Source organism: Grammomys surdaster, unplaced genomic scaffold, assembly GCF_004785775.1.
Source record: "Grammomys surdaster isolate TR1022 unplaced genomic scaffold, NIH_TR_1.0 125742, whole genome shotgun sequence".
In the NCBI taxonomy this organism is placed as follows: Eukaryota; Metazoa; Chordata; class Mammalia; order Rodentia; family Muridae; genus Grammomys; species Grammomys surdaster.
The window spans coordinates 1431910-1455604 of NW_021620574.1; the positions used below are offsets into that span (position 1 = coordinate 1431910).

The following is a 23695-nucleotide window of genomic DNA, read 5'->3' on the forward strand; positions in this document are numbered from 1 at the left end:
GGTGTGTGTGTACAGCAGGAAGGGTGCAGCATGAGCCTCCCGCCTCAGCCTCTGGGCCCTGAGCTGAGACAGCCTCTCTCACACCTGTCATGTTGCCCAGCAGGGATTTGGCTAGTGCGTTTTGCTCCCTGATTCCACCCCCTTCAAAATACATTTCCTAGATCTCCTTGAGTCTTGTCTCAGAAAGGGGAAAGTAGGGGGTTTGCCCTTGAAAGATTTCTGGGAGGTGGCATTGGAGTGTTGGAGTAAGGTGAGCTGTCATCTTCCGTCTCTGCCTCTCTTGTCTGCTGTTAGATAACATCCTTAGGTGGGACAGTACCTTGTTAGCTCTGGCTGCCCCCTAGGCTACCCAGGGACAACGTGTTACCATTTGGATCCTTCCTAGAGGGCTGAACGAAAATGGGGGTGGAGAGAGGTGTGGTTTGATTCTCTAGCTGGGAACCAGGAAGTCCTGAGTCCCACTGAAGAGCTGTTCACTCAAGGGCCTGCTCCAGCCTTTCACCCCTCCAAGCCTCCATTTCCTCCCTTGCAGAGAAAATGGAGTGAAGTCTATTGGTCTAGGGTGAACACAGGAAGCAGAGTGGTTGGAGTAAATCTCTGCCACCTTTCTTGCTGTTTTGGGCGTTTTAGATGTAAGACTCCAGGGTGTCAGCTCCCTCCCTAGTTTAGAGTAAGCCTGGCCCAGGTATTAGCCTAGTTTCGATCCAGGGAGAACCCCCTTGGGATATATGTGTGTCTCTGTTTACTGGCTGTGAGTGATGGGACGGGGGAACCTTTGGCTGTATTTGCTTAAATGCCTCCAGAGTACTTGATTGCTATGGCACTTGATATTTTGGTATAGATGCTGGGCTGAAAGCTTGAGTAGTTAGGGGCTAAGGTTTCAGGCTTCTTGGAGATGTCCCTGGACTCTTTATGATACAGAGAAAGGACAGTTTGCAGCTCAGTCTTGGGCCTTCCATGGCTCTGTAAGTGGGGTGCTTCCTGTGCTGGGGTTTCTACTTTGATCCTCAAGGCTAGATGAGGAAGGTAGTTTCTGTACCTTCTTGGGCAGTGCTAGCTTTAGCAGCCCGAAGAGCTGTGCTTGGGGGAGGGCCCAGGAATGTGTCCCTCTGGCCTTGTGTCAGGCGGCCCTCCTACCCGCTGTATTATCACTGTCGCCTTCTATTTGTTGCTGTTTGTGGCTCCCTTGGCCTCACTCTGAGAACAAAGTTGGTGGAGGATCTGTTAGGAAGATACGGTTAGATGCAAACATCTAGAAAACTTTAAAGTCCTCTTAGACCTTTGGTGCGACCAGGCCTTGAATGATTGGATGGGAAGAGGTCTTGGCTTGAGCCTTGACCTCCAGTCCCCGCTTCCCACAGGTGGCTTGTAAGGGCCTCTTGAAGTTCAGAGCATGCTCTGTAAACTGGCCAGATAAGCATCCTGCTTTCCTGCAAATGGATTGTTGCCTATGAGGCTTGGGAAGAGCTGGTCTGGGAACTGCGGTAATAGGTGTCAGGTGATGCTGGCCTCCTACCCTGGCAGGTTCAGAGTATTAGGAGGAGAGGAAAGAGGCGACTTGACTTCCACGAGGCTCGAGGGGGATCGACAACATTTGGAAATGAAATTGTGAGCGTAGGGAAGGCTACTGAGACTATGGTGGCTGGGAATTAATTTACTGATCATTGGCACTTTGAGGGTTCCCTTGTTATTCAGCCCCAAGCGATTGACTGGGGTATTTGCCTTCCAGTTTTAGAAGACAGGATTATCTGTACCCAGGTTGGTGTGATCACTGACTAAACAAGGGGAGTGGAAAACATGGGAGATGGATTTCTCAGACCTTTATCATTTACAGTTGTTTTTAAGGAAGTCTTTTTACCTCACACCACCTTTGGAAGCACTGGACACTGGTTGAGAAGAAGGCCCACCCTTCTCACCAACAGGTGCAGGCACTAATCCGTCTCAGCTTTCTTATGTCGGGTTTCTTTTCTATTCATAATCTTGGGAATTCTTGTCTGTTTAAACAGTTTTACTGTGGAGCTCTGGTTGGCCTGGAACTCTCAATGTAGACCAGACTGGTCTCCAACTTGCCTTTGATCCCTCTGCTTCTGTCTAACAAGTAATGGTGTTATAGGTATCTGCCACCAGGCCTAGCATCTCTGTAATTCTTACTCTTGACTCCTCTCAGTCTTTGTACTCAAGTGTGCTGCCTTGGAAGTCAGGGAAAATAATCCAGTGTTGTGTGAGTCTTAAGCTTTCAGATGTAGCTTTAGCGTGTTTCATTTGGTTTTGAGATACACTGGACTATATGAAAAAGGAAAGAGGGTCCGTTAACTCTTCGAGTATTTGGAAACTCAGCTTGACTTAAGAGGAAGGAAACTATTCTGCTCTGTTAAGTCCTGCCCCATTTAGCCCTCCTCCAAGTAGCAATGTGCTTCCTGAGACTACAACTCCCAGCATGCTTAGCCCCAGGCCTGCTTACACATGCTCAGTAACTCTTAAGGCCCACTTCTGTTAACTACTAGGAGCATCTAAGGAAGAAGGGCAGTTGGCGTTGCTAAGGGCAACAAACCTGAGGCCTTCATGTTAGGTGAGACCCAGGGCTCATTTAGGGCTGGGGCCAGTGGTGGTCCTGAGTTTCTTATGCCTGGCAATTGAGGTTCCTCGTGTTGTATTTGGGATATCCTTGTTAAGCAGTGGAGACCCATTCACCGCTATCCTTTAGTTTAGTGTCACGTTAAAGTGGGTTGCTACTTTGAGGCCTGTAGGATGGTAGCGGACATGCGACCTAAGAATAAAGGCCAAGGGATAGATGGGCCAAGGAGTTAAGATGAGACAGTGGATGTAGTTTTAGTTAGAATGATTGCCCTAGGAACTGTTACTGAGGAAGGTGGAAGTGGGAAAATGGAATAGATACCTGAGAATCCAGGATGAGAGAAGGAGGTATGTGTTTGGAGAAGAAGTGGGGTAGTGGGGTAAGAGTCAGAAAATGAACTCCCTAGTCACTACGACGGAGATTTGTAGACAAGATTTATCTCTGATGTCTAAAGGGTCTGCTTACCATTAACTGACTTCTTATAATGGGAAAAGGGCTCACTGGGGAAGCTTCATGGACACACAGGTATCTTTGGCACCAATAGGTCTCCCCGAGAGGGCCCTGCCCAGTCGGAGAGAGGGATGGACAGCCAGAAGCCGCCTGCTGAAGATAAAGATTCAGACCCGGCCGGTGAGTAGAACATGTTTCCCAGTTTGCTGATGGCTTTTGGCTCCTCACGGGTAGCCCTTTATTTCTGGTCCTGGCACAAGTCCTGGCTTGGTCTGAAATACACAGGTAATTGAAGAACTTTGTTCTTGGAGACAAAAGTTTAAATGCCACCTTCTGTCTGTTCATTCAGCTGATGGACTTGCAGCCCCTGAGAAGCCAGGTGCCACTGAGCCAGACCTTCCCATCCTGTGTATCGGGGAGGTCTCTGTCCCCAGTTCTGGGAGTTTCAGGCTTCAGAAGCCTCATGACTGCAGGTAACTTGTTTGTGAAAAAATAGGGCTTTATGAGCATATGGGGATTTGATTGGAGAGGCGAGGGCTTTTCAGAGGTTTGAGTGGGATACACGGGTATGCCAAATCACAGGGTAATGAGGGTGGGGGTACTGGCCGCCATGGTGCTGATGTCTGTGTCTCCACAGTAGGGGTCCAGCACGGCGTTGTGCTCTCTGTAACTGCGGGGAGCCCAGTCTGCATGGGCAGAGGGAGCTGCAGCGCTTTGAATTGCCATCTGACTGGCCCGGGTTTCCAGTGGTATCCTCTGGGGGAAGCTCAGGTCCCTGTGAGGCAGTGCTGCCCAATGAGGACCCATCACAAATTGGTTTCCCTGAGGGCCTTATGCCTGCCCACTTAGGAGAGCCTGGAGGTAAGTTGGTTTGGAAGCAGCGTAGAGGCTGGGCTGTCCTGATCTACTTACTGGTCACAGCATTAACCTGTTCCTTTCTGTTTGCTTCATTTCACCTCTCCAGGGCACTGCTGGGCACATCATTGGTGTGCAGCGTGGTCAGCAGGTGTGTGGGGGCAGGACGGCCCAGAACTATGTGGTGTGGACAAGGCCATCTTCTCAGGGATCTCACAGGTAGGGTTAATCAGATGATCCCATTGGTGAAGGCAGGGCTGGTGGGCTTCTGAGAGTCAGTGCAGAGTGGGCAGGACTGGAGAAGGGCTAACCTTTGTTGAGAGAGCTGGCCAGCTCTGAGGCTCCACCCATCCTTGCAGCGCTGCTCCCACTGCGCCAGGTTTGGTGCCTCCGTTCCTTGCCGCTCACCTGGATGTTCACGGCTTTACCACTTTCCCTGTGCGACCGCCAGTGGTTCCTTCTTATCTATGACAACGCTGCAGCTGCTCTGCCCAGAGCACAGTGATGGAGCTGCACGTCTGGGTGAGAAGAGCAAATGAGAGGCCAAGTGTGCCTTTGATTTTGGTACTCCGCAAAGCGTCATTCAGTCTAAAATGAACAGTCATTCTGTTCCAGTCAAATAGATGCAAACTTTGTGAGAACAGGGCCTCTGCCTGTGTGTACCTGTACGCAGATAGTCTGCCTGTGTGTGCCTGTACGCAGATAGTCTGACTGTATGCAGATACTCTGGTATCTGCAGAACCTAGACTAGTATACCTGTTAGCTCTGCATCCCTGTCTTCAGTAGTATGAGCTCTCCACAGCTGACCTGCTCTTCCCTTCCCTTTCTCCTGCAGGGGAGGCTCGCTGTGCAGTATGTGAGGGGCCAGGGGAGCTGTGTGACTTGTTCTTCTGTACCAGCTGTGGGCATCACTATCATGGAGCCTGTCTGGACACTGCTCTGACTGCCCGCAAGCGTGCTGGTTGGCAGTGCCCTGAGTGTAAAGTGTGCCAAGCCTGCAGGTAAGAGTGTGAGGGATGAAGTGTAGTCATTTGCAAAGTTTGGGCAGAAAATGAGGCTAGGAAGGATCCTACAATGTGTCCTGTGCCTTTTAGGAAACCTGGGAATGATTCTAAAATGTTGGTCTGTGAGACGTGTGACAAAGGGTATCATACCTTCTGTTTAAAACCCCCCATGGAGGACCTACCTGCTCACTCGTGGAAGTGCAAGGTGAGTGTCTTCTGATGCCACCTCCCGTTAGCATCTCCACAGTTGTCTTGAGCTGATGAGTCACATGCCTGCCTCTGTCTCCAGCTGTGGTCTGACTAGTGCCTGTCTTGCTTCCCTAGACATGCCGGATATGTCGGGCTTGTGGGGCCGGCTCAGCAGAATTGAATCCCAACTCTGAGTGGTTTGAGAACTATTCACTCTGTCACCGCTGTCATAAAGCCCAGGGAAGCCAGCCTGTCATTTCTGTTGCTGAACAGCACCCAGCTGTCTGTAGCAGGTAAGTAGTGTCGACTGAGGTCGGGCATCGGGAGGGACGAGACTGGAGGAGCCATGTTGAACAGGCGGCCAGTCAGCAGTGTAGTCTACCTCATTGACGCCTCGTCCCAGTAGGCTCTTTAGGAGTTGTTAGCTGGAGAGAGCCACAGTGCCTGCTCCCCTGTATCCTCTGCAGATTTTCACCCCCAGAGCCTGGTGAGATCCCCACTGATGAGCCCGATGCTCTGTACGTTGCATGCCAAGGGCAGCCAAAGGGGGGGCACGTGACCTCTATGCAACCCAAGGAATCGGGGCCCCTGCAATGTGAAGCCAAACCACTAGGTGAGTAGGGCTTAAAGGTCCCTGAAATTAATCCTTTGTGCTGTGGCAAGGGATACTTTGCTTTGCCTCAGACCCTGCACTTTTTGTGGAGTTAGATCTGAACTAGGTAGGAAGGTGATATGTTGTGTCTACAGGAAGAGCAGGGACCCAACTTGAAGCCCAGTTGGAGGCTTCCCTAAATGAGGAGATGCCACTGCTGCCCCCGCCTGAGGAGTCACCCCTGTCTCCACCACCTGAAGAATCACCCACATCTCCACCACCTGAGGCCTCTCGCCTGTCCCCACCAACTGAAGAGTCACCCCTTTCTCCACCACCTGAGTCATCACCTTTTACTCCACTGGAGGGGTCCCCCCCATGTCCTGCACTAGACACACCTCTGTCTCCACCGCCTGAAGCCTCACCCCTATCTCCACCATTTGAGGAGTCTCCTCTGTCCCCCCCACCAGAGGAATTGCCCTCTTCTCCGCCACCTGAAGCGTCTCGCCTGTCTCCACCACCAGAAGAGTCTCCCATGTCCCCTCCACCAGAAGAGTCACCCATGTCCCCTCCACCTGAGGCATCTCGTCTTTTCCCACCATTTGAAGAGTCTCCCCTATCTCCTCCCCCTGAGGACTGCCCTCTGTCCCCACCTCCAGAGGCATCACGGCTGTCCCCACCCCCTGAGGACTCCCCCATGTCTCCCCCACCTGAAGACTCACCTATGTCTCCCCCACCTGAGGTGTCACGCTTCTTGCCCATGCCTGTCCTGTCACATCTGTCGCCTCTGCCTGAGTTATCACGGCTCTCCCCACCACCTGAGGAATCTCCCCTGTCCCCACCACCTGAAGACTCTCCCACGTCACCTCCGCCTGAAGCTTCCCGAGTGTCCCCACCACCTGAGGACTCTCCGGCCTCACCTCCACCTGAGGACTCACTCATGTCTCTTCCGATGGAGGAGTCACCCTTGTCGCCACTGCCTGAGGAGCTGAGACTGTGTCCTCAGCCTGAGGAACCGTACCTGTCTCCTCAGCCTGAGGAGCCCCAACTCTGTCCCCAGCCTGGGGAGCTGCCTCTGTCCCCACAGTCTGAGGAGCCATGCCTGTCCCCTGTGCTTGCAGAGCCGCGCCCATCTTCTCAGCCTGAGGAGCTACGCTTGTCCCCTGTGCCTCAGGAGCCACCCCTGTCCCTTCAGCCTGAGAAACCACCCCTGTCCCCTCAGCCTAAGCAGATGCACCTGTCTCCCCAATCTGAGGAGCCCTGCCTGTCCCCCATGCCTGAGGAGCCCTGCCTGTCCCCCATGCCTGAGGAGCCATGCCTGTCCCCCATGCCTGAGGAACTACACCAATCTCCTCGGCCTGAAGAGCCTCCTGAGGAACCAAGCCAGTGCCCTGCACCTAAGGAGCTGTCCTTGTTTCCCCCAAGTGGGGAACCACCTTTATCCCCCATGCTTGGAGAGCCAGCCCTGTCTGAGCCTGGGGGACCACCTCTATCCCCACTTCCTGAGGAGCTGCCCTTGTCCCTGCCGGGGGAGCCAGTCTTGTCACCTCAGCTGATGCCACCAGGTAAGGAAGTATTAAGTCCCGTTACTCTGGGGCAGTCTTAACACTTTATGGCGTGTCTAATCTAAGAGCCTCTTTTTCTCTTCTCCCCCAGATCCTCTTCCTCCTCCACTCTCACCCATTATCCCAGCTGCAGCCCCTCCAGCCTTGTCTCCTTTGGGGGAGTTAGAGTACCCCTTTGGTGCCAAAGGGGACAGTGACCCCGAGTCACCATTGGCTGCCCCCATCCTCGAGACACCCATCAGCCCTCCACCAGAAGCCAACTGCACTGACCCTGAGCCTGTACCCCCGATGATCCTTCCCCCATCCCCAGGCTCCCCCATGGGACCTGCTTCTCCGATCCTGATGGAGCCGCTCCCTCCCTGCTCCCCGCTCCTCCAGCACTCCTTACCGCCTCCAACCCCTCCTCCTTCCCACTGCTCACCTCCTGCTCTGCCGCTCTCGGTTCCCTCCCCACTGAGTCCTGTGCAGAAGGCAGACGATGTCTCTGATGAAGCTGAGCTGCCTGAGATGGAGACTGAGAAAGGTCCAGAACCTGAGTGCCCAGCCTTGGAACCCAGGGCCACCAGTCCTCTGCCATCCCCTATGGGGGACCTTTCTTGCCCTGCCCCCAGCCCTGCCCCAGCCCTGGATGACTTCTCTGGCTTAGGAGAAGACACAGCCCCTCTAGATGGGACTGATGCTAATCCTTCACAGTCACGGACTGGACAGATCTCTGGCAGTTTGGCTAGTGAACTTAAAGGTTCTCCTGTGCTCCTGGACCCTGAGGAGCTGATCCCTGTGACCCCTATGGAGGTCTATGGCCCAGAATGCAAGCAGGCAGGGCAGGGCTCACCCTGTGAAGAACAGGAGGAGCCTGGTGCACCAATGGCCCCCATGCCACCCACTCTCATCAAATCTGATATCGTCAATGAGATCTCCAATCTGAGCCAGGGTGATGCCAGTGCCAGTTTCCCTGGTTCAGAGCCCCTGCTGGGCTCGCCTGACCCTGAGGGGGGCGGCTCGTTGTCCATGGAGCTGGGAGTATCTACGGATGTCAGTCCAGCCCGAGATGAGGGCTCTCTGCGCCTCTGCACTGACTCGCTGCCAGAGACTGATGACTCCCTGCTGTGTGACACTGGGACAGCAACCAGTGGAGGCAAAGCTGAGGGGGACAAAGGGCGGCGGCGCAGCTCCCCTGCCAGGTCCCGAATCAAACAGGTAAGAGGCTCTCGTGGCCCTGGGTGTGTTCAAGCTCATGCTGCTCTCAGTCACAGCCCGTGCTACCTTTGCACTTGACTTTCTGCAGCCTAGACTATAGCTGCTTTAGTCCAGCTCTGCCTCGCTGACCCCGATGCATAGAGCAGGTAAATGACTTACCCAGTTCATGGTCACTCAGAAATACAATTGGGACCAAAAACTTGGTACTCTCCAGTCATTTCTTGCTATCTTTGTCCTCCTGTGGTAGCTGTTCTTGGAAGGCGAGGTTGGTTTGGTAATTCCTCACTTAATATTTGTCAACACTTGGAAACTTGATGTCTTTTCTGTCCTCTGAGTGGGACACCTGGGTCGTTTTTAAAAAGCTGTTAGGCTCTGCATTTGTTGTCTTTCCCCCAGTCCTGTAATAGCCTCTCTCGTCACTTAGGGTCGGAGCAGCAGTTTCCCAGGGCGCCGCAGGCCTCGTGGAGGAGCAACACACGGAGGACGAGGGAGAGGACGGGCCCGGCTGAAGTCAACCACTTCTTCCGTTGAGACACTGGTAGTAAGGACAGGCTTTGCACCCCCACACATGCCTCACACACTCCTTAAAAGTTGAGCACACCTAGAGTCCTGTCAGTCTGTTGTTTGCCAGCAAGGTCCTGACTACTTGGCTCTGAGGAGTCTTGAGACCTCTGCCATTGGGCCCTAGCGGGGGGAATCTTGAGTGTTGTGCCTCTTCGGCCTGCAACTTAGCCAGGCATTCACACGTCTTCTCAGTGTGGGAAAGAGGGCAGCTTAGCCAAGGCAGACTTTGCTTCACTTGCTACAACTTTCTGCTTATTAAGGTGGCTGATATTGATAGCTCTCCTAGCAAGGAGGAGGAGGAGGAAGACGACGACACCATGCAAAATACCGTGGTTCTCTTCTCTAACACAGACAAATTTGTTCTAATGCAGGTACTGTATGGAGCTGGGATGGCCCAGCTTTTGCAGTGAGAGATGGCATGCCAAGTGCACTCTCGCTCCCGCTCCTGTGTGTGTGTGTGTGTGTGTGTGTCTGTGTGTGTGTGTATCTACTCAATTAGACCAGGAACATTTCCTAGGGAAGCACAGCTTCTCTGAATTCGGAGACGCACGGGACACCTGGTGACCTAGTGACTGTCTTAATACTGTGGGATGGGCTTATGATTGACTCCCTGGTCTTTGGCTGGGACTAGGGACAATAGACATGTTTGCAGGCCTGGGTAGATGGCTTTGGAGTAATGGTTGCTCTGCAAGCAAGAGGACCTGGGTTTAAATCCTAGGACCTATTTAAAAGCTGGCTATGGCCACACACGCCTGTACCAGTGTTGGGGAGGAGACAGGTAGGTCCCGGAGCTTGTTGACCAACCAGCTTAGTTGGAATTGTGAACTTTGGGTTCAGTGAGAGACTGTGTCTCAAAAAAAGGGGGGGATATAATAGAGGAAGACCTTTGACGTCTCCATATACGGTTCTCACCCCGCACCCCAAGACAGACAAACAGAGGAACGGAGATACAGAAGACAGAGGGATGTTTGCACATTGGGTCTTTTTTTCCTCTGCAGGACATGTGTGTGGTGTGTGGCAGCTTTGGCCGGGGCGCCGAGGGCCACCTGTTGGCCTGTTCTCAGTGTTCTCAGTGCTATCACCCGTACTGTGTCAACAGCAAGGTGAGCTCAGGGCCTGGAGTGTGTGGGTGGTGGGTAGAGTCAGTTCTCCATTACTCTAATTCCCCACACTGGGTGGGTTTGTTTGTTTGTTTGTTCTTGTTTTGTTTTTCGAGACAGTGTTTCTCTGTGTAGCCCTGGCTGTCCTGGAACTCACTCTGTAGACCAGGCTGGCCTCAAACTCAGAAATCCGCCTGCCTCTGCCTCCCAAGTGCTGGGATTAAAGGCGTGCGCCACCACCACCCAGTGACACTGTTTATTTTTATTTTACTACATTGGTCTGGTGTATAATTGTTGAGATCAGAGGACAACTTGTAGGATCATCTCTCTCCTTCCACCATGTGGATTCCAGGGATCACACTCAGGTCACCAGGCTTGGTGGCCAGGGCCTGTATCTGCTGAGCTGTCTCACAGCCTGACACTCAGTTCCTTAAAGTGGCTTTCAGAAGTCTTTGATCAGTTGTCAGTCCTGTCAAACTCAGGGAAAGGTGCTTTGGAATTTATAGCAGACATTGTAGTTTCTTTCCCTAGGCCACAACTTGCCAGTGTAATTCAGTCCGTTGTGTAATGCAGACCAATTTACTAGTAGAAGCCATGCTCTGTGGTCAGGAGTGGTGGCACACACCTTTAATCCCAGGCAGAGGCAGGCAGGTCTCTGTGAGTTTGAGGTCAGTCTGGTCTACAGAGTCAGCTCCAAGTCAGGTAGCGCCACACGGGGAGGCCCTGTCTCAAACAGACCACAGACCACGGTACCACAGTCTGGTACAGTCTGGGAGTAGATCAGAGAGTCGGAACTGGAGCCCTACCTGGGCAGACGGATGTCATTGTCTTTACCTAAGGTATAATCAGTCCTTTGGGTTTTTCTAAAAACCACCAATTTATTAATTAATGCACTAGTAACATTTATTAGCTTGTTTTAGTAACAGGTTCTAAAAATTAAGGAAAATTGAGGGAAATGAACTTTGTTCTGTCATCAGTTTGGTGCCTGCTTAATGGAAGATGTGTTGTTCACTCAGTGGGGCTATGCTTGGAGGGTCTCTGTTCAGCACAGCTCCTGGAAGCCTCTGTAGAGGCGCTTTTTGGGTACAAACACCTCTGTTCAGACATCTGCATAGCCATAGAAGCTCTGCACGTCCCTCTCCGACATCTAGCTGAGGTGTCTCCTTTTCCCCACCAGATCACCAAGGTGATGCTGCTGAAGGGCTGGCGTTGTGTGGAGTGTATTGTGTGTGAGGTATGCGGCCAGGCCTCTGACCCTTCACGCCTGCTGCTCTGTGATGACTGTGACATTAGCTACCATACATACTGCCTGGATCCTCCACTGCTCACTGTGCCCAAGGGTGGCTGGAAGTGCAAGTGGTAAGGAGAAGAAGCCTGGGATCTGACAGGAGGTGGTGAATGGGCCTGAGATACAGTTAGAACAGACACAATATTGAACGCACGATACCTTGTGTTCTCAGTGGGGTCACCTCTGGGATCCTGGGTCGGATGCTGAAGGTCTTTGTGCTTCTACTAGGTGTGTGTCGTGTATGCAGTGTGGGGCCGCGTCCCCTGGCTTCCACTGTGAATGGCAGAATAGTTACACACATTGTGGGCCATGTGCCAGCCTGGTGACCTGTCCTATCTGTCACGCTCCCTATGTGGAGGAAGACCTGCTAATCCAGTGTCGCCACTGTGAACGGTGAGGACATCCCTTTCTCCTCATGTCAGCTCCATGTGCTGCTGTCAGCAGCTGTGCCTGTGCTCACCCTGTTTTCCTTCTCTCCAGGTGGATGCATGCTGGCTGCGAGAGTCTCTTCACAGAAGATGAGGTGGAGCAGGCTGCCGATGAGGGCTTTGACTGTGTCTCCTGCCAGCCCTATGTGGTAAAGCCTGTGGGTGAGTATCGGGTTGGAGGAGGCACAGAGGACATGAGTGTTTTCCTTTGGACAGTGTCCTAAGCTGCCCTTTGTTTTGTCCTCCTTCCCGCAGTACCTGTTGCCCCACCAGAGTTGGTACCTATGAAGGTAAAAGAGCCAGGTAAGCCACAGACGTTTTGAATACCCAAACCAGCTAAGATCATAGACTGTCTCCTCTGCTCCAACCTCTGAGCTTAAGACTCGGGGTGAATGGCCAAGTCCGTGGCACAGTTATGATTAGAACCAAGGCTTTCCTGTTCCCAGATACGGTTCCTTTCACCGGGCAAATCAGCTTCTTTACTACAAGAATCTCATTCAAGAGAGCACAGCTTTCTTCTCACAGAAGGGACGAGGCTATCTTTTCTGCCACAGTGTGGGCACCACTCTTAGGAAGTGTACTGGCCTTCAGCAAGTCGAGTTCTTCCTATCTCTTGGCAGCTAGAGAATCTGTTTGGTGAAGCTGTGATCAATAGGTTCTGGACATAGCTAGGCTTCTGCAACAGCAGATTCATCTCAGGATCCCTCAGTCACTGGCAGAGCTTTCAGTGGCCTGCTGTCTCAGCCTTTAGAAACCAGCAGGACGTGGCTGTCACTGCTTGTGTCTCAGTTGGGAACATGGGTTGACATGTGGAGTTTTGGTTTCCTTGGGGCCTCTGTCCAGGGGTCATATGTTCTTCCCTGTTGTCCAGAGCCCCAGTTCTTTCGCTTCGAGGGTGTGTGGCTGACAGAAACTGGCATGGCGGTGCTGCGTAACCTGACCATGTCACCACTGCACAAGCGGCGCCAGCGGCGAGGACGGCTAGGCCTCCCAGGAGAGGCAGGGCTGGAGGGTTCTGAGCCCTCAGATGCCCTTGGCCCTGATGACAAGAAGGATGGGGACCTGGACACTGACGAGCTGCTCAAGGGTGAAGGTTGGGCTGGGGAATCTTAGAGAAAGGCAGATAGCGGGAGAAACACAACCCATATGAGTTGGGATGTTGGGTAGGGGCTACAGAGCCACTACTGGTCTTCCGCTCGCACTTCATTTTGCTCAGGTGGCATTGTGGCAGGTTACTGGGTCCCCTCTTGCAGTATGGCAAGGATAAAAGGGTCCATTTCTCTGATCTGCTTGTTTTCTGTTATATGCAGGTGGTGTTGAGCAAATGGAGTGTGAAATTAAGCTAGAAGGCCCCGCCAGCCCTGATGGAGAACTTGGCAAAGAAGAGACAGAGGAAAGCAAAAAGCGCAAGCGCAAACCCTATCGGCCGGGTGAGGCTCTGGAATTGGGTTGTGGGGCAGTAAGGGGCAACTCACAGGTTCTAGTGGCTTCTCATTCTTAATTCTGCTTTCTCTCAGGCATTGGTGGTTTCATGGTACGACAGCGGAAGTCTCATAGCCGTGTGAAAAGGGGGCCTGCTGTACAGGCGGAGGTGTTGAGTGGGGACGGGCAGCCCGACGAGGGTGAGACGGGTGAGGGCTCCCGTGGGGCCTGGGAGGAAGGTGGGGTCACAGCTGGGTCACAGCACGTGGGCAATGCCAGGGAGGCCAGGGTGTGCACTCACAGTGAGAAAGCAGGTGGAGGTGTAGTTGGTGGGGAACGCAGACATAGGTAGAAAGAGTTTCCAGCAGAGTCGAAGCATACCTGGTGTCTCCAGAAAGCCAGAGCCCTTCTCTTTTGTCTGTAGTGATGCCTGCTGACCTGCCTGCCGAGGGCTCTGTGGAGCAGAGCCTTGCTGAGGGGGACGAAAAGAAGAAGCAACAGCGACGAGCACGCAAAAAGAGCAAGCTGGAGGACATGTTCCCTGCTTACCTGCAGGCAGGCTCCAGACTCCCTGGGGGAGGGAAGGGACTGTGTCCACAGGCATCAAGAATCATTTCTCTTGACTCTTCCTGCAGGAAGCCTTCTTTGGAAAGGAACTGCTGGACCTGAGTCGGAAGGCCCTGTTTGCAGTTGGGGTGGGCCGGCCAGGCTTTGGACTGGTAACCTCAAAACCCCGGGCAGATGGAGGTTCAGATAGGAAGGAGCTTATGACAGCCTTGCACAAAGGTTAGTAAGAAGAAGTATTCTGGCCGGGCGGTGGTGGCGCACGCCTTTAATCCCAGCACTTGGGAGGCAGAGGCAGGCGGATTTCTGAGTTCGAGAGTTCGAGGCTAGCCTGGTCTACAGAGTGAGTTCCAGGACAGCCAGGGCTCCACAGAGAAACCCTGTCTCGAAAAACCAAACCAAAAAAAAAAAAAAAAAAAAGAAGTAGTAGTAGTATTCTGGGATGTCCAGCCTACCTTCTGCCTCGTAGTTGGCAAAGGTGTCTGGAGGAGGGGGTGGGGTGGAGTATTAACTAAGTGTGAGCCAAGGGCCCTGTTCTGGGCATCAGGCATCACTAGTCTCTGATTGGAGTGGGGCTATTGCTCATAGGAGATGATGGGCCGGATGTTGCAGACGAGGAGTCCCATGGGCCTGAGGGCACAGCTGAGATACCAGGTGAGGGCAGCTGCGGGGATTGGGGCCCATCTTGGATTGCTTGTTATCAGTTGGCTCTGCCCCTGAGCACTGCCAGAGTTGGAGCCTGGACCTCATTCCATGTCTTGTGGTCCGCATTGGCCCAAGGGGTGTGTCATGTCTGTATCCCGCTGACAATAGCTTTCTTTTGGTATTACAGGGCTTGAGGATGGGCGTGTAAAGGCATCCCCAGTGCCCAGTGACCCTGAGAAGCCAGGCACCCCAGGGGAAGGAGTGCTTAGCTCTGACTTAGACAGGATTCCCACAGAAGGTGAGGCCTGCATGGTGTCTTCTGTGTGTAAGGGTCCTCCATGGGAGAAGAAGTCCCCGTCTGGAATAGATCTGTACTTCTGGTGGGAGAGTCCTGCTTACCCTCCTTGGCCATGACCTGTAGGTCTGTAGTGTTGTGTGAGCCTCTCTTACTCGGCTCAGAAGTGTGTGTACCTTGTCATTCTCCCACAGAACTTCCCAAAATGGAGTCCAAGGACCTGCAGCAGCTCTTTAAGGATGTCCTGGGCTCAGAGCGAGAACAGCATTTGGGTTGTGGCACTCCTGGCCTAGAAGGCAGCCGTACACCACTGCAGAGGCCCTTTCTTCAAGGTACTTATGGCGGGGGTGCGGGGTGGGTGGCACTTCCAAGTCTGCTGTCGCCAGCCTTGTTTCCTGAGTAGGTCCGTGCTTCCTCTGCTCTGATCTTGTTGCCCTTGCAGGTGGACTCGCTTCGGGCAGCCTCCCCTCCAGCAGCCCGATGGACTCTTACCCAGGCCTCTGCCAGTCCCCCTTCCTGGATTCTAGGTTGGTATCTGTGCTTAGCTGTCCTGGGTGATCCTCGTTGCTCTTTCCTTCCATGTGGGTGCCTGCCTTGCCGCCCTTTGACTTGGGGCCACTAAAGAGATGACTCTCTTGTTTGCCCTGCCTTCCTTAAGTGGGCCAGAGCCGGGGCTTGGGTTTGCTGCACACTTTGTCCGGGGTGAGTCTTGAAATCCCTGCCCTATGTGACTCTCTGCCCCTGCGCCCCAGGGAGCGCGGGGGCTTCTTTAGCCCAGAACCCGGTGAGCCAGACAGCCCTTGGACAGGCTCAGGGGGCACCACACCCTCCACCCCCACCACACCTACCACAGAGGGAGAGAGTGACGGGCTGTCCTATAACCAGCGGAGTCTACAGCGTTGGGAAAAAGATGAGGAACTGGGCCAGCTCTCCACTATTTCACCTGTACTCTATGCCAACATTAACTTTCCTAATCTCAAGCAAGATTACCCAGGTATCTCTGGGCGAGGGCAAGGGAAACAGCCTGGCAGGTAGAGAGGTCTCCTCTGACTTGACCTTTCTGTTCCCCAGACTGGTCTAGCCGATGTAAACAAATCATGAAGCTCTGGAGAAAGGTTCCAGCCACTGACAAAGCCCCCTACCTGGTAAGACAGCATGGGCCATCGTGAGGCCTGAAGTACAAGCAGTTTTAGTGGCTTACCTCAGGTCCCTGTTCTGTCGTCTCCTAAGCAGCTGGGTGAGGAGGGACTGGTCTCTGGGGAGGCAGTATGATGGGGGGATGCGAGCGGGGCTGGAGGGTGAGCGAAGCCCTGTGTTGTTTCCTGTGTCCCTCAGCAAAAGGCCAAAGATAACCGGGCTGCTCACCGCATCAACAAGGTGCAAAAGGTGAGTGGGTGGCCTTTCTAGGACTGGGGGACGTGGATCATACTGTCAGTCAGCAGCCTGACGGCTCCACTTGGTCTCCCTGTAGCAGGCTGAGAGCCAGATCAGCAAGCAAGCCAAGATGGGCGACATAGCCCGTAAGACTGATCGACCGGCCCTCCATCTCCGCATCCCCTCCCAGCCAGGGGCACTGGGCAGTCCACCCCCTGCTGCGGCCCCCACCATTTTCCTTGGCAGCCCCCCCACCCCTGCTGGCTTGTCTACCTCTGCGGACGGGTTCTTGAAGCCACCAGCGGGCACAGTACCCGGCCCTGACTCACCTGGTGAGCTCTTCCTCAAGCTCCCGCCCCAGGTGCCCGCCCAAGTGCCTTCGCAGGACCCCTTTGGACTGGCCCCTGCCTACGCCCCAGAGCCCCGCTTCTCTGCGGCACCACCCACTTATCCTCCTTACCCAAGCCCCACTGGAGCCCCTGTCCAGCCCCCAATGCTGGGTACCACAACTCGACCTGGGACTGGCCAGCCAGGGGAGTTTCATACGACTCCACCGGGTACCCCCAGACACCAGCCTTCCACACCTGACCCTTTCCTCAAACCTCGCTGCCCCTCATTGGACAACCTGGCTGTGCCTGAGAGCCCAGGGGTAGCAGGAGGCAAGGCTTCCGAGCCTCTGCTCTCACCCCAACCTTTTGGGGAGTCCCGGAAGTCCCTGGAAGTGAAGAAGGAAGAGCTTGGGGCATCCTCTCCTGGCTATGGTCCCCCAAGCCTGGGCTGTGTCGACTCACCCTCTTCAGGCCCCCACCTGGGTGGTCTGGAGTTAAAGGCACCTGATGTCTTCAAAGCTCCCCTAACCCCTCGGGCATCTCAGGTAGAGCCCCAGAGCCCGGGCCTGGGCCTACGGGCCCAGGAGCCACCCCCTGCCCAGGCTTTGGCCCCTTCTCCTCCCAGCCACCCAGATGTCTTTCGTCCAGGCCCATACCCGGACCCCTATGCCCAGCCCCCATTGACTCCTCGGCCCCAACCACCACCCCCTGAGAGCTGCTGTGCCCCACCTCCCCGATCACTGCCCTCTGACCCTTTCTCCAGAGTACCCGCTAGTCCCCAGTCCCAGTCCAGTTCCCAGTCCCCATTGACCCCACGTCCTCTGTCGGCTGAGGCGTTCTGTCCATCCCCTGTTACCCCTCGCTTCCAGTCCCCTGACCCTTATTCTCGTCCACCCTCACGCCCTCAGTCCCGTGATCCCTTTGCCCCGTTGCATAAGCCACCCCGGCCCCAGCCCCCTGAAGTTGCCTTTAAGGCTGGGCCCCTAGCCCACACTCCGCTGGGAGCTGGGGGCTTCCCAGCAGCCCTGCCCTCTGGCCCAGCAGGTGAGCTCCATGCCAAGGTCCCAAGTGGGCAGCCTACTAATTTTGCCCGTTCTCCTGGGACGGGTGCATTTGTGGGTACCCCATCTCCCATGCGGTTCACTTTCCCACAGGGGGTAGGGGAGCCTTCCCTAAAGCCCCCCGTCCCTCAGCCTGGTCTCCCTTCACCCCATGGGATCAACAGCCATTTTGGGCCTGGCCCCACTTTGGGCAAGCCTCAAAGCACAAACTACACCGTAGCCACGGGGAACTTTCACCCATCAGTCAGCCCCCTGGGGCCCAGCAGTGGGCCCACAGGGGAGGGCTATGGGCTGTCCCCACTACGCCCCGCATCAGTTCTGCCACCTCCCACACCTGATGGATCCCTCCCCTACTTGTCGCATGGAGCCTCACAAAGGGCAGGCATCACCTCTCCAGTGGAAAAGAGAGAAGACCCCGGAGCCACAATGAGCAGTGGCTCTTTGGCAACCCCTGAACTCTCAAGTGCCCAGGATGCAGGCATGTCCAGCCTCAGCCAGACAGAGCTGGAGAAGCAACGGCAGGTGAGTGGATAGCCTACAGCTGCTCACACCTAGTGTGTATTGTCTCCACCAGCCTGTGACTAGAGTGGATTGGACTGACTTCTCTGTTTTCTGGACAGCGCCAGCGACTACGGGAACTGCTGATTCGACAGCAGATCCAGCGGAACACCCTGCGGCAGGAGAAGGAAACGGCTGCAGCGGCTGCAGGTGCAGGCGGGCCTCCAGGCAGCTGGGGTGCTGAACCCGGCAGCCCTGCCTTTGAACAGCTGAGCCGAGGCCAGACCCCTTTTACTGGGTCTCAGGTAGGTAGATTGGCAAGGGGTGGTGGGGCCAGTGTCCTGACGGTGGCTACACCTTCATCTGCTTCTGTCTTCTAGGATAGGAGCAGTATTGTGGGGCTACCCTCAAGCAAGCTCGGTGCTCCCGTCCTGGGACCAGGAGCCTTCTCCAGCGATGATCGACTCTCCCGGCCGCTTCCACCAGCCACTCCTTCTTCCATGGACATGAACAGCAGGTGAGGTTCCAGGGTGTGTGTGTGTGTGTGTGTGTGTGTGTGTGTGTGTGTGTGTGTGTGACAGACTTACTTCACCATCACTACATTCTGCCTCCGATCTTTTCCCTATCACTGATCCTTCTGTTCTGACTTCCTTCCTTCCCTCCCTCACTGCGTCTTTCCTCACTAGTGTAAGCCTCTGCTCTGCCCTTCATGCTGATTGATTCTCATAGATGACTGCATATTTTTCTAGGCAACTTGTCGGAGGCTCCCAGGCCTTCTATCAGCGAACACCCTATCCTGGGTCCCTGCCCTTACAGCAGCAGCAGCAGCAGCAGCAGCAACTGTGGCAGCAGCAGCAACAGCAGCAGCAACAGCAGCAACAGCAGCAGCAGCAGCAACAGCAAGTGGCAGCAGCAGCAACCTCCATGAGACTTGCCATGTCTGCTCGATTCTCAACTCCTGGACCTGAACTTGGCCGCCAAGCACTAGGTTCCCCCTTGGCAGGAATTCCCACCCGTCTTCCAGGCCCTGCTGAGCCAGTTCCTGGTCCAGCTGGTCCTGCTCAGTTCATTGAGTTGCGACATAATGTGCAGAAAGGACTTGGACCTGGGGTATCTCCGTTTCCTGGTCAAGGTCCCCCTCAGAGGCCCCGTTTTTACCCAGTAAGCGAGGAACCCCATCGACTGGCTCCTGAAGGTCTTCGGGGCCTGGCTGTTTCAGGCCTTCCCCCACAAAAGCCCTCAGTTCCACCAGCCCCTGAGTTAAACAACAGCCTGCATCAGACACCCCATACCAAGGGTCCTGCCTTAGCAGCTGGCTTGGAGCTGGTCAGTCGTCCACCATCAGGCACTGAACTTAGTCGTCCCCCTCTGGCCTTGGAGGCTGGGAAGTTGCCTTGTGAGGATCCTGAGCTGGATGATGACTTTGATGCCCACAAGGCCCTAGAGGATGATGAAGAGCTTGCTCACTTGGGTCTGGGTGTGGATGTGGCCAAGGGCGATGATGAACTGGGTACCCTGGGAAACCTGGAGACGAACGACCCCCACCTGGATGACCTCCTCAATGGAGATGAGTTTGACCTGCTAGCGTATACTGACCCTGAGCTTGATACTGGAGATAAGAAGGACATCTTTAATGAGCACCTAAGGCTGGTGGAGTCAGCAAACGAGAAGGCTGAGCGAGAAGCCCTGCTGCGGGGGGTGGAGCCAGCATCCTTGGGCCCTGAGGACCGTCCTCCACCTGTCCCAGATAACTCCGAGCCTCGCTTAACATCTGTGCTCCCTGAGGTGAAGCCCAAAGTGGAGGAGGGAGGACGCCATCCTTCCCCTTGCCAGTTCACCATGAATACCCCCAAGGTGGAGCCAGCACCTCCTGCCACTCCACTAAGCCTGGCTCTGAAGCCAGGGCAGACTGTGATGGGTGGCCGGGACACTCGAGGAGGAGGAGGAGGTACAGGACCATTCCCCAGCAGTGGGCACACAGCTGAGAAGGGTCCATTCGGGGCCACAGGAGGAACACCAGCTCACTTGCTGAACCCCAGCTCACTGAGTGGCCCAGCTGGATCTTCTCTTCTGGAAAAGTTTGAGCTAGAAAGTGGAGCCCTAACCTTACCCAGTGGCCATGCAGCCCCTGGGGATGAGCTGGACAAGATGGAGAGCTCGTTGGTAGCCAGCGAACTGCCGCTGCTCATTGAGGACCTCCTAGAGCACGAGAAGAAAGAGCTGCAGAAGAAGCAGCAGCTTTCAGCACAGACCGCGTTGCCAGCCCAGCAGCAGCAGCAGCAGCAGCAGCAGCAGCAGCAGCAGCAACAGCCCCTCCTTCCCACACCAGGCCCTGCCCAGGCACTGCCTTTACCACATGAGCCTGGGCCGCCACAGCAGCTTGCTCTGGGTCTTGGGAGTACCCGACAGCCAGGCTTGGGCCCATCTATGATGCCCACCCAGTCACCAGCTCATGCCCTTCAGCAGCGCCTGGCTATGGTGTCTAATCAAGGGCATATGCTAAGTGGGCAGCCAGCAGGACAGACAAGCCTGGTGCCCCAGCAGAGCTCACAGCCAGTGTTAGCACAGAAGCCCATGAACGCCATGCCAGCGCCCATGTGCATGAAGCCCCAGCAGCTGGCAATGCAGCAGCAGCAGCTGGCTAACAGTTTCTTCCCAGACACAGGTAACTTCACATTGCCATCTAAGTGTGTGATGCTGCTTGTCACCAAGTGGGCACTTACTCTAGGGAAGGGTGGTGGGACGCCAGGGACGTTGGTGAAACAGCAAAGCACTGTAGGCAGAAAGTCGGAGCTTTTGAGAGGATGGAGGGATGGAGCCTGATTAGCAGGGCCTTCATGTCTGGTTAAATTTGGAGTTTGGAGAGAAGTATACAAGGATATGCAATCCAGGTGCATGAAAGGTTAAGTACAGCTGTGGAGAAGAGCAGTAAACGGTGTGGTGGAGCTGGCACTGCTCCTGTCTCAGTGGCTCCTGGTGAGGAGCTTCTCAGAGTGACCACATTATTGGATAGTCACTGTGTCAGGTGCTGTTTGCCACTAAGTGCTCGATTTCATCATAACAGACTCATGAAATAGGTGTAGTTGGTTATAGAAGATTTTTTTTATTTTGATTATAGAAGAGGAAACTGCCGGGCGGTGGTGGCGCACGCCTTTAATTCCAGCCCTTGGGAGGCAGAGGCAGACGGATTTCTGAGTTTGAGGCCAGCCTGGTCTACAGAGAGAGTTCCAGGACAGCCAGGGCTATACAGAGAAACCCTGTCACGAAAAAAAAAAAAAAATGTATGGGCTGGTGAGATGGCTCAGTGGTTAAGAGCACTGACTGCTCTTCCAGAGGTCCTGAGTTCAAATCCCAGCAACCACATGGTGGCTCACAATCATCTGGAATGATATCTGATGCCCTCTTGTGGGGTGTCTGAAGACAGCTATGGTGTAGTTACATATAATAATAATTAAACAAAACAAAACTGGGCAGTGATGGCGAACGCCTTTAATCCCAGCACTTGGGAGGCAGAGGCAGGCGGATTTCTGAGTTTGAGGCCAGCCTGGTCTACAGAGTGAGTTCCAGGACAGCCAGGGCTACACAGAGAAACCCTGTCTCAAAAAAAAAAAAAAAAAAAAAGAAGAGGAAACTGAGGCACAAAAGTTAAGTAACCTGTCTGAGATGATACAAGTAAGAGAGCTGGATCTGAACTCACTGGCAGTGAAAGGTCACGGGATGAGACTAGTTAGTCCTTTACAAGCTGAGGGTCAGCTTTCTGACCAGGGGAGATGGATGACTGCAGGCTAGGCATGGTGCTGCACACCACAGTACTCAGAGACAGGCAGGAGGAGCTCGGAGTTCAAGGCCAGCCTACTCTACATAGTGAGTTCCAGGACAGCCAGAGACAAATAGGAGGATCCTTTCCCAAATAAACAATTAATTAAACAAAAGCACCCTAGAAGTGTAAACCAAAGTGTAGGGGTTTTAGATTTTTTTTTTTTTCTGCTTGCTTTATGGGTTTGCTTGTTTGTTTGTGGGGGAGGGCATAAGAGTAGGATGGGAGGTGAGATAGGATCTCATGTACCCCAGGCTAACCCCAGACTCACTCTGTATATGAGGATGTTAAATTTAGGATTCTTCTGTCTCACCCATCAAGCGCTGGAATTATTGGCATGTGTCACCATACCTGGTTTATTCTAGTTTGTTTTGTCCTTTAAGGCAGGGTCTCACTATATACCACAGGCCTGCCTTAAATTTAGAATCTTTTATAGTAGCCTCCGTGTGCTGGAATTACAGCTGTGCACAACTGTGCCCTGTTTATTGTGTTTTGTTTTTGTTTCCTCAGTCGGAGGCTAGCAGGACAGTGGGCTGTTGGATGATGTTTTTGTGTCAGAGACAACTGCTGTCTAAGGTTTTGCCACAGCGAGTGCCTCCACCTTGGGTGACTGAGCTCTGTTGGGTTGTAGAATACTACTTGCAAGAGTTCTGTCTGGCTCAGCAAGCACGCCTTTATTGCCACATGATCCTGTCTAGCACCAGGAGGTGGGCAATCTTTGTCTCTCATCAAGTGAGGGAAACTGAGGCTTAAACAGTAGAGTGGCGCCGGCTGACTGAACAGATGCTCACTGATGCCATTTTCTTACAGTGTACAAACACAAGGACCATGTTTCAGGTCATTAGTTCTGCATCACCAAGTTCCTGGCTTAGCCGAGTGGACTTGCCACGTCATTGTTCTTTATGTAGAGGTCAGGGCATTGGGGTAAACAGCCATCATGCTACGGAGCCTTGACTCTCAAACCCAACACATTCCTCTCCTCCTTCCTCAGACCTGGACAGATTTGCTGCTGAAGACATCATAGATCCAATTGCAAAGGCCAAGATGGTCGCCTTGAAAGGCATCAAGAAAGTGATGGCTCAGGGCAGCATTGGGGTGGCGCCTGGTATAAACAGGTGAGTCTTGGGACTTGGGTGGGGCTGACTTTCCCTGTGACATCTCGGTCCTGGTTCCCTCCCAACATGCCCATTGCTTTGTATGTCACCTGTGCCCTCATTGACACCAGAATTCCCTATGCTTTATAAACTGTAGGCAGCAAGTTTCACTGCTGGCTCAGAGGCTCTCTGGGGGGTCTGGCAGTGATCTTCAGAACCATGTGGCACCTGGGAGTGGCCAGGTAAGGGGAAAGTAGAAACCTATGTACTATCTCACTGGGCTGTCTTCATAGGGCCTGCCATGGAACAATGACCTTCTAGAAATCTCTCTTTCCACAGGAGCGGAATGCCAGTGACCCTTCCCAGCCTCGTCCCAACCCACCCACTTTTGCCCAGGGAGTGATCAGTGAGTATGGGCAGAGAAGGAGGGTGCAAAGTAGCGGGTAGGAATTGGGAAGAAGGTCACTGTTTTGTGGGTCTTACCATACAAGGTCTGTTCCCAGATGAGGCTGACCAGCGGCAGTATGAAGAATGGCTGTTCCATACCCAGCAGCTCCTACAGATGCAGCTGAAGGTGCTGGAAGAGCAGATTGGTGTGCACCGCAAGTCTCGGAAGGCTCTGTGTGCCAAGCAGCGCACTGCCAAAAAGGCTGGGCGCGAGTTCCCAGAAGCCGACGCTGAGAAGCTCAAGCTGGTCACAGAGCAGCAGAGCAAGATCCAGAAGCAGCTAGACCAGGTGAGGAGTTCAGCTTCGAACCCAGAGACCAGGGAACAGGGACAGCGGGGTGGGCA

General features: G+C 54.1%; 1 protein-coding gene across 10 annotated transcripts in view; it reads left to right on the plus strand.

Moving 5' to 3' along the window:
* The window catches only part of Kmt2d (lysine methyltransferase 2D), a 37878-nt gene that overhangs the window by 1109 nt on the left and 13074 nt on the right, over positions 1-23695 (plus strand). For 2 of the 10 annotated variants that reach the window (XM_028788327.1, XM_028788335.1), the window contains exons 2-39: positions 3120-3205; positions 3375-3498; positions 3663-3886; positions 3990-4099; positions 4240-4402; positions 4716-4881; positions 4975-5089; positions 5209-5366; positions 5541-5686; positions 5821-7227; positions 7319-8424; positions 8849-8965; positions 9249-9359; positions 9987-10091; positions 11266-11447; positions 11605-11769; positions 11857-11966; positions 12060-12107; positions 12676-12897; positions 13115-13234; positions 13322-13435; positions 13651-13781; positions 13862-14012; positions 14379-14444; positions 14623-14733; positions 14925-15062; positions 15173-15257; positions 15483-15724; positions 15802-15875; positions 16066-16116; positions 16202-18016; positions 18115-18297; positions 18373-18509; positions 18742-20657; positions 22801-22924; positions 23061-23145; positions 23243-23309; positions 23407-23639. In XM_028788327.1, coding sequence (XP_028644160.1) covers positions 3157-3205; positions 3375-3498; positions 3663-3886; positions 3990-4099; positions 4240-4402; positions 4716-4881; positions 4975-5089; positions 5209-5366; positions 5541-5686; positions 5821-7227; positions 7319-8424; positions 8849-8965; positions 9249-9359; positions 9987-10091; positions 11266-11447; positions 11605-11769; positions 11857-11966; positions 12060-12107; positions 12676-12897; positions 13115-13234; positions 13322-13435; positions 13651-13781; positions 13862-14012; positions 14379-14444; positions 14623-14733; positions 14925-15062; positions 15173-15257; positions 15483-15724; positions 15802-15875; positions 16066-16116; positions 16202-18016; positions 18115-18297; positions 18373-18509; positions 18742-20657; positions 22801-22924; positions 23061-23145; positions 23243-23309; positions 23407-23639 — 10671 coding nt within the window. In that variant the 5' untranslated portion in view covers positions 3120-3156. The remainder of the gene's footprint in view (positions 1-3119; positions 3206-3374; positions 3499-3662; positions 3887-3989; positions 4100-4239; positions 4403-4715; positions 4882-4974; positions 5090-5208; positions 5367-5540; positions 5687-5820; positions 7228-7318; positions 8425-8848; positions 8966-9248; positions 9360-9986; positions 10092-11265; positions 11448-11604; positions 11770-11856; positions 11967-12059; positions 12108-12675; positions 12898-13114; positions 13235-13321; positions 13436-13650; positions 13782-13861; positions 14013-14378; positions 14445-14622; positions 14734-14924; positions 15063-15172; positions 15258-15482; positions 15725-15801; positions 15876-16065; positions 16117-16201; positions 18017-18114; positions 18298-18372; positions 18510-18741; positions 20658-22800; positions 22925-23060; positions 23146-23242; positions 23310-23406; positions 23640-23695) is intronic. The other 8 variants (XM_028788331.1, XM_028788336.1, XM_028788332.1 and 5 more) reach the window with 6 other exon arrangements.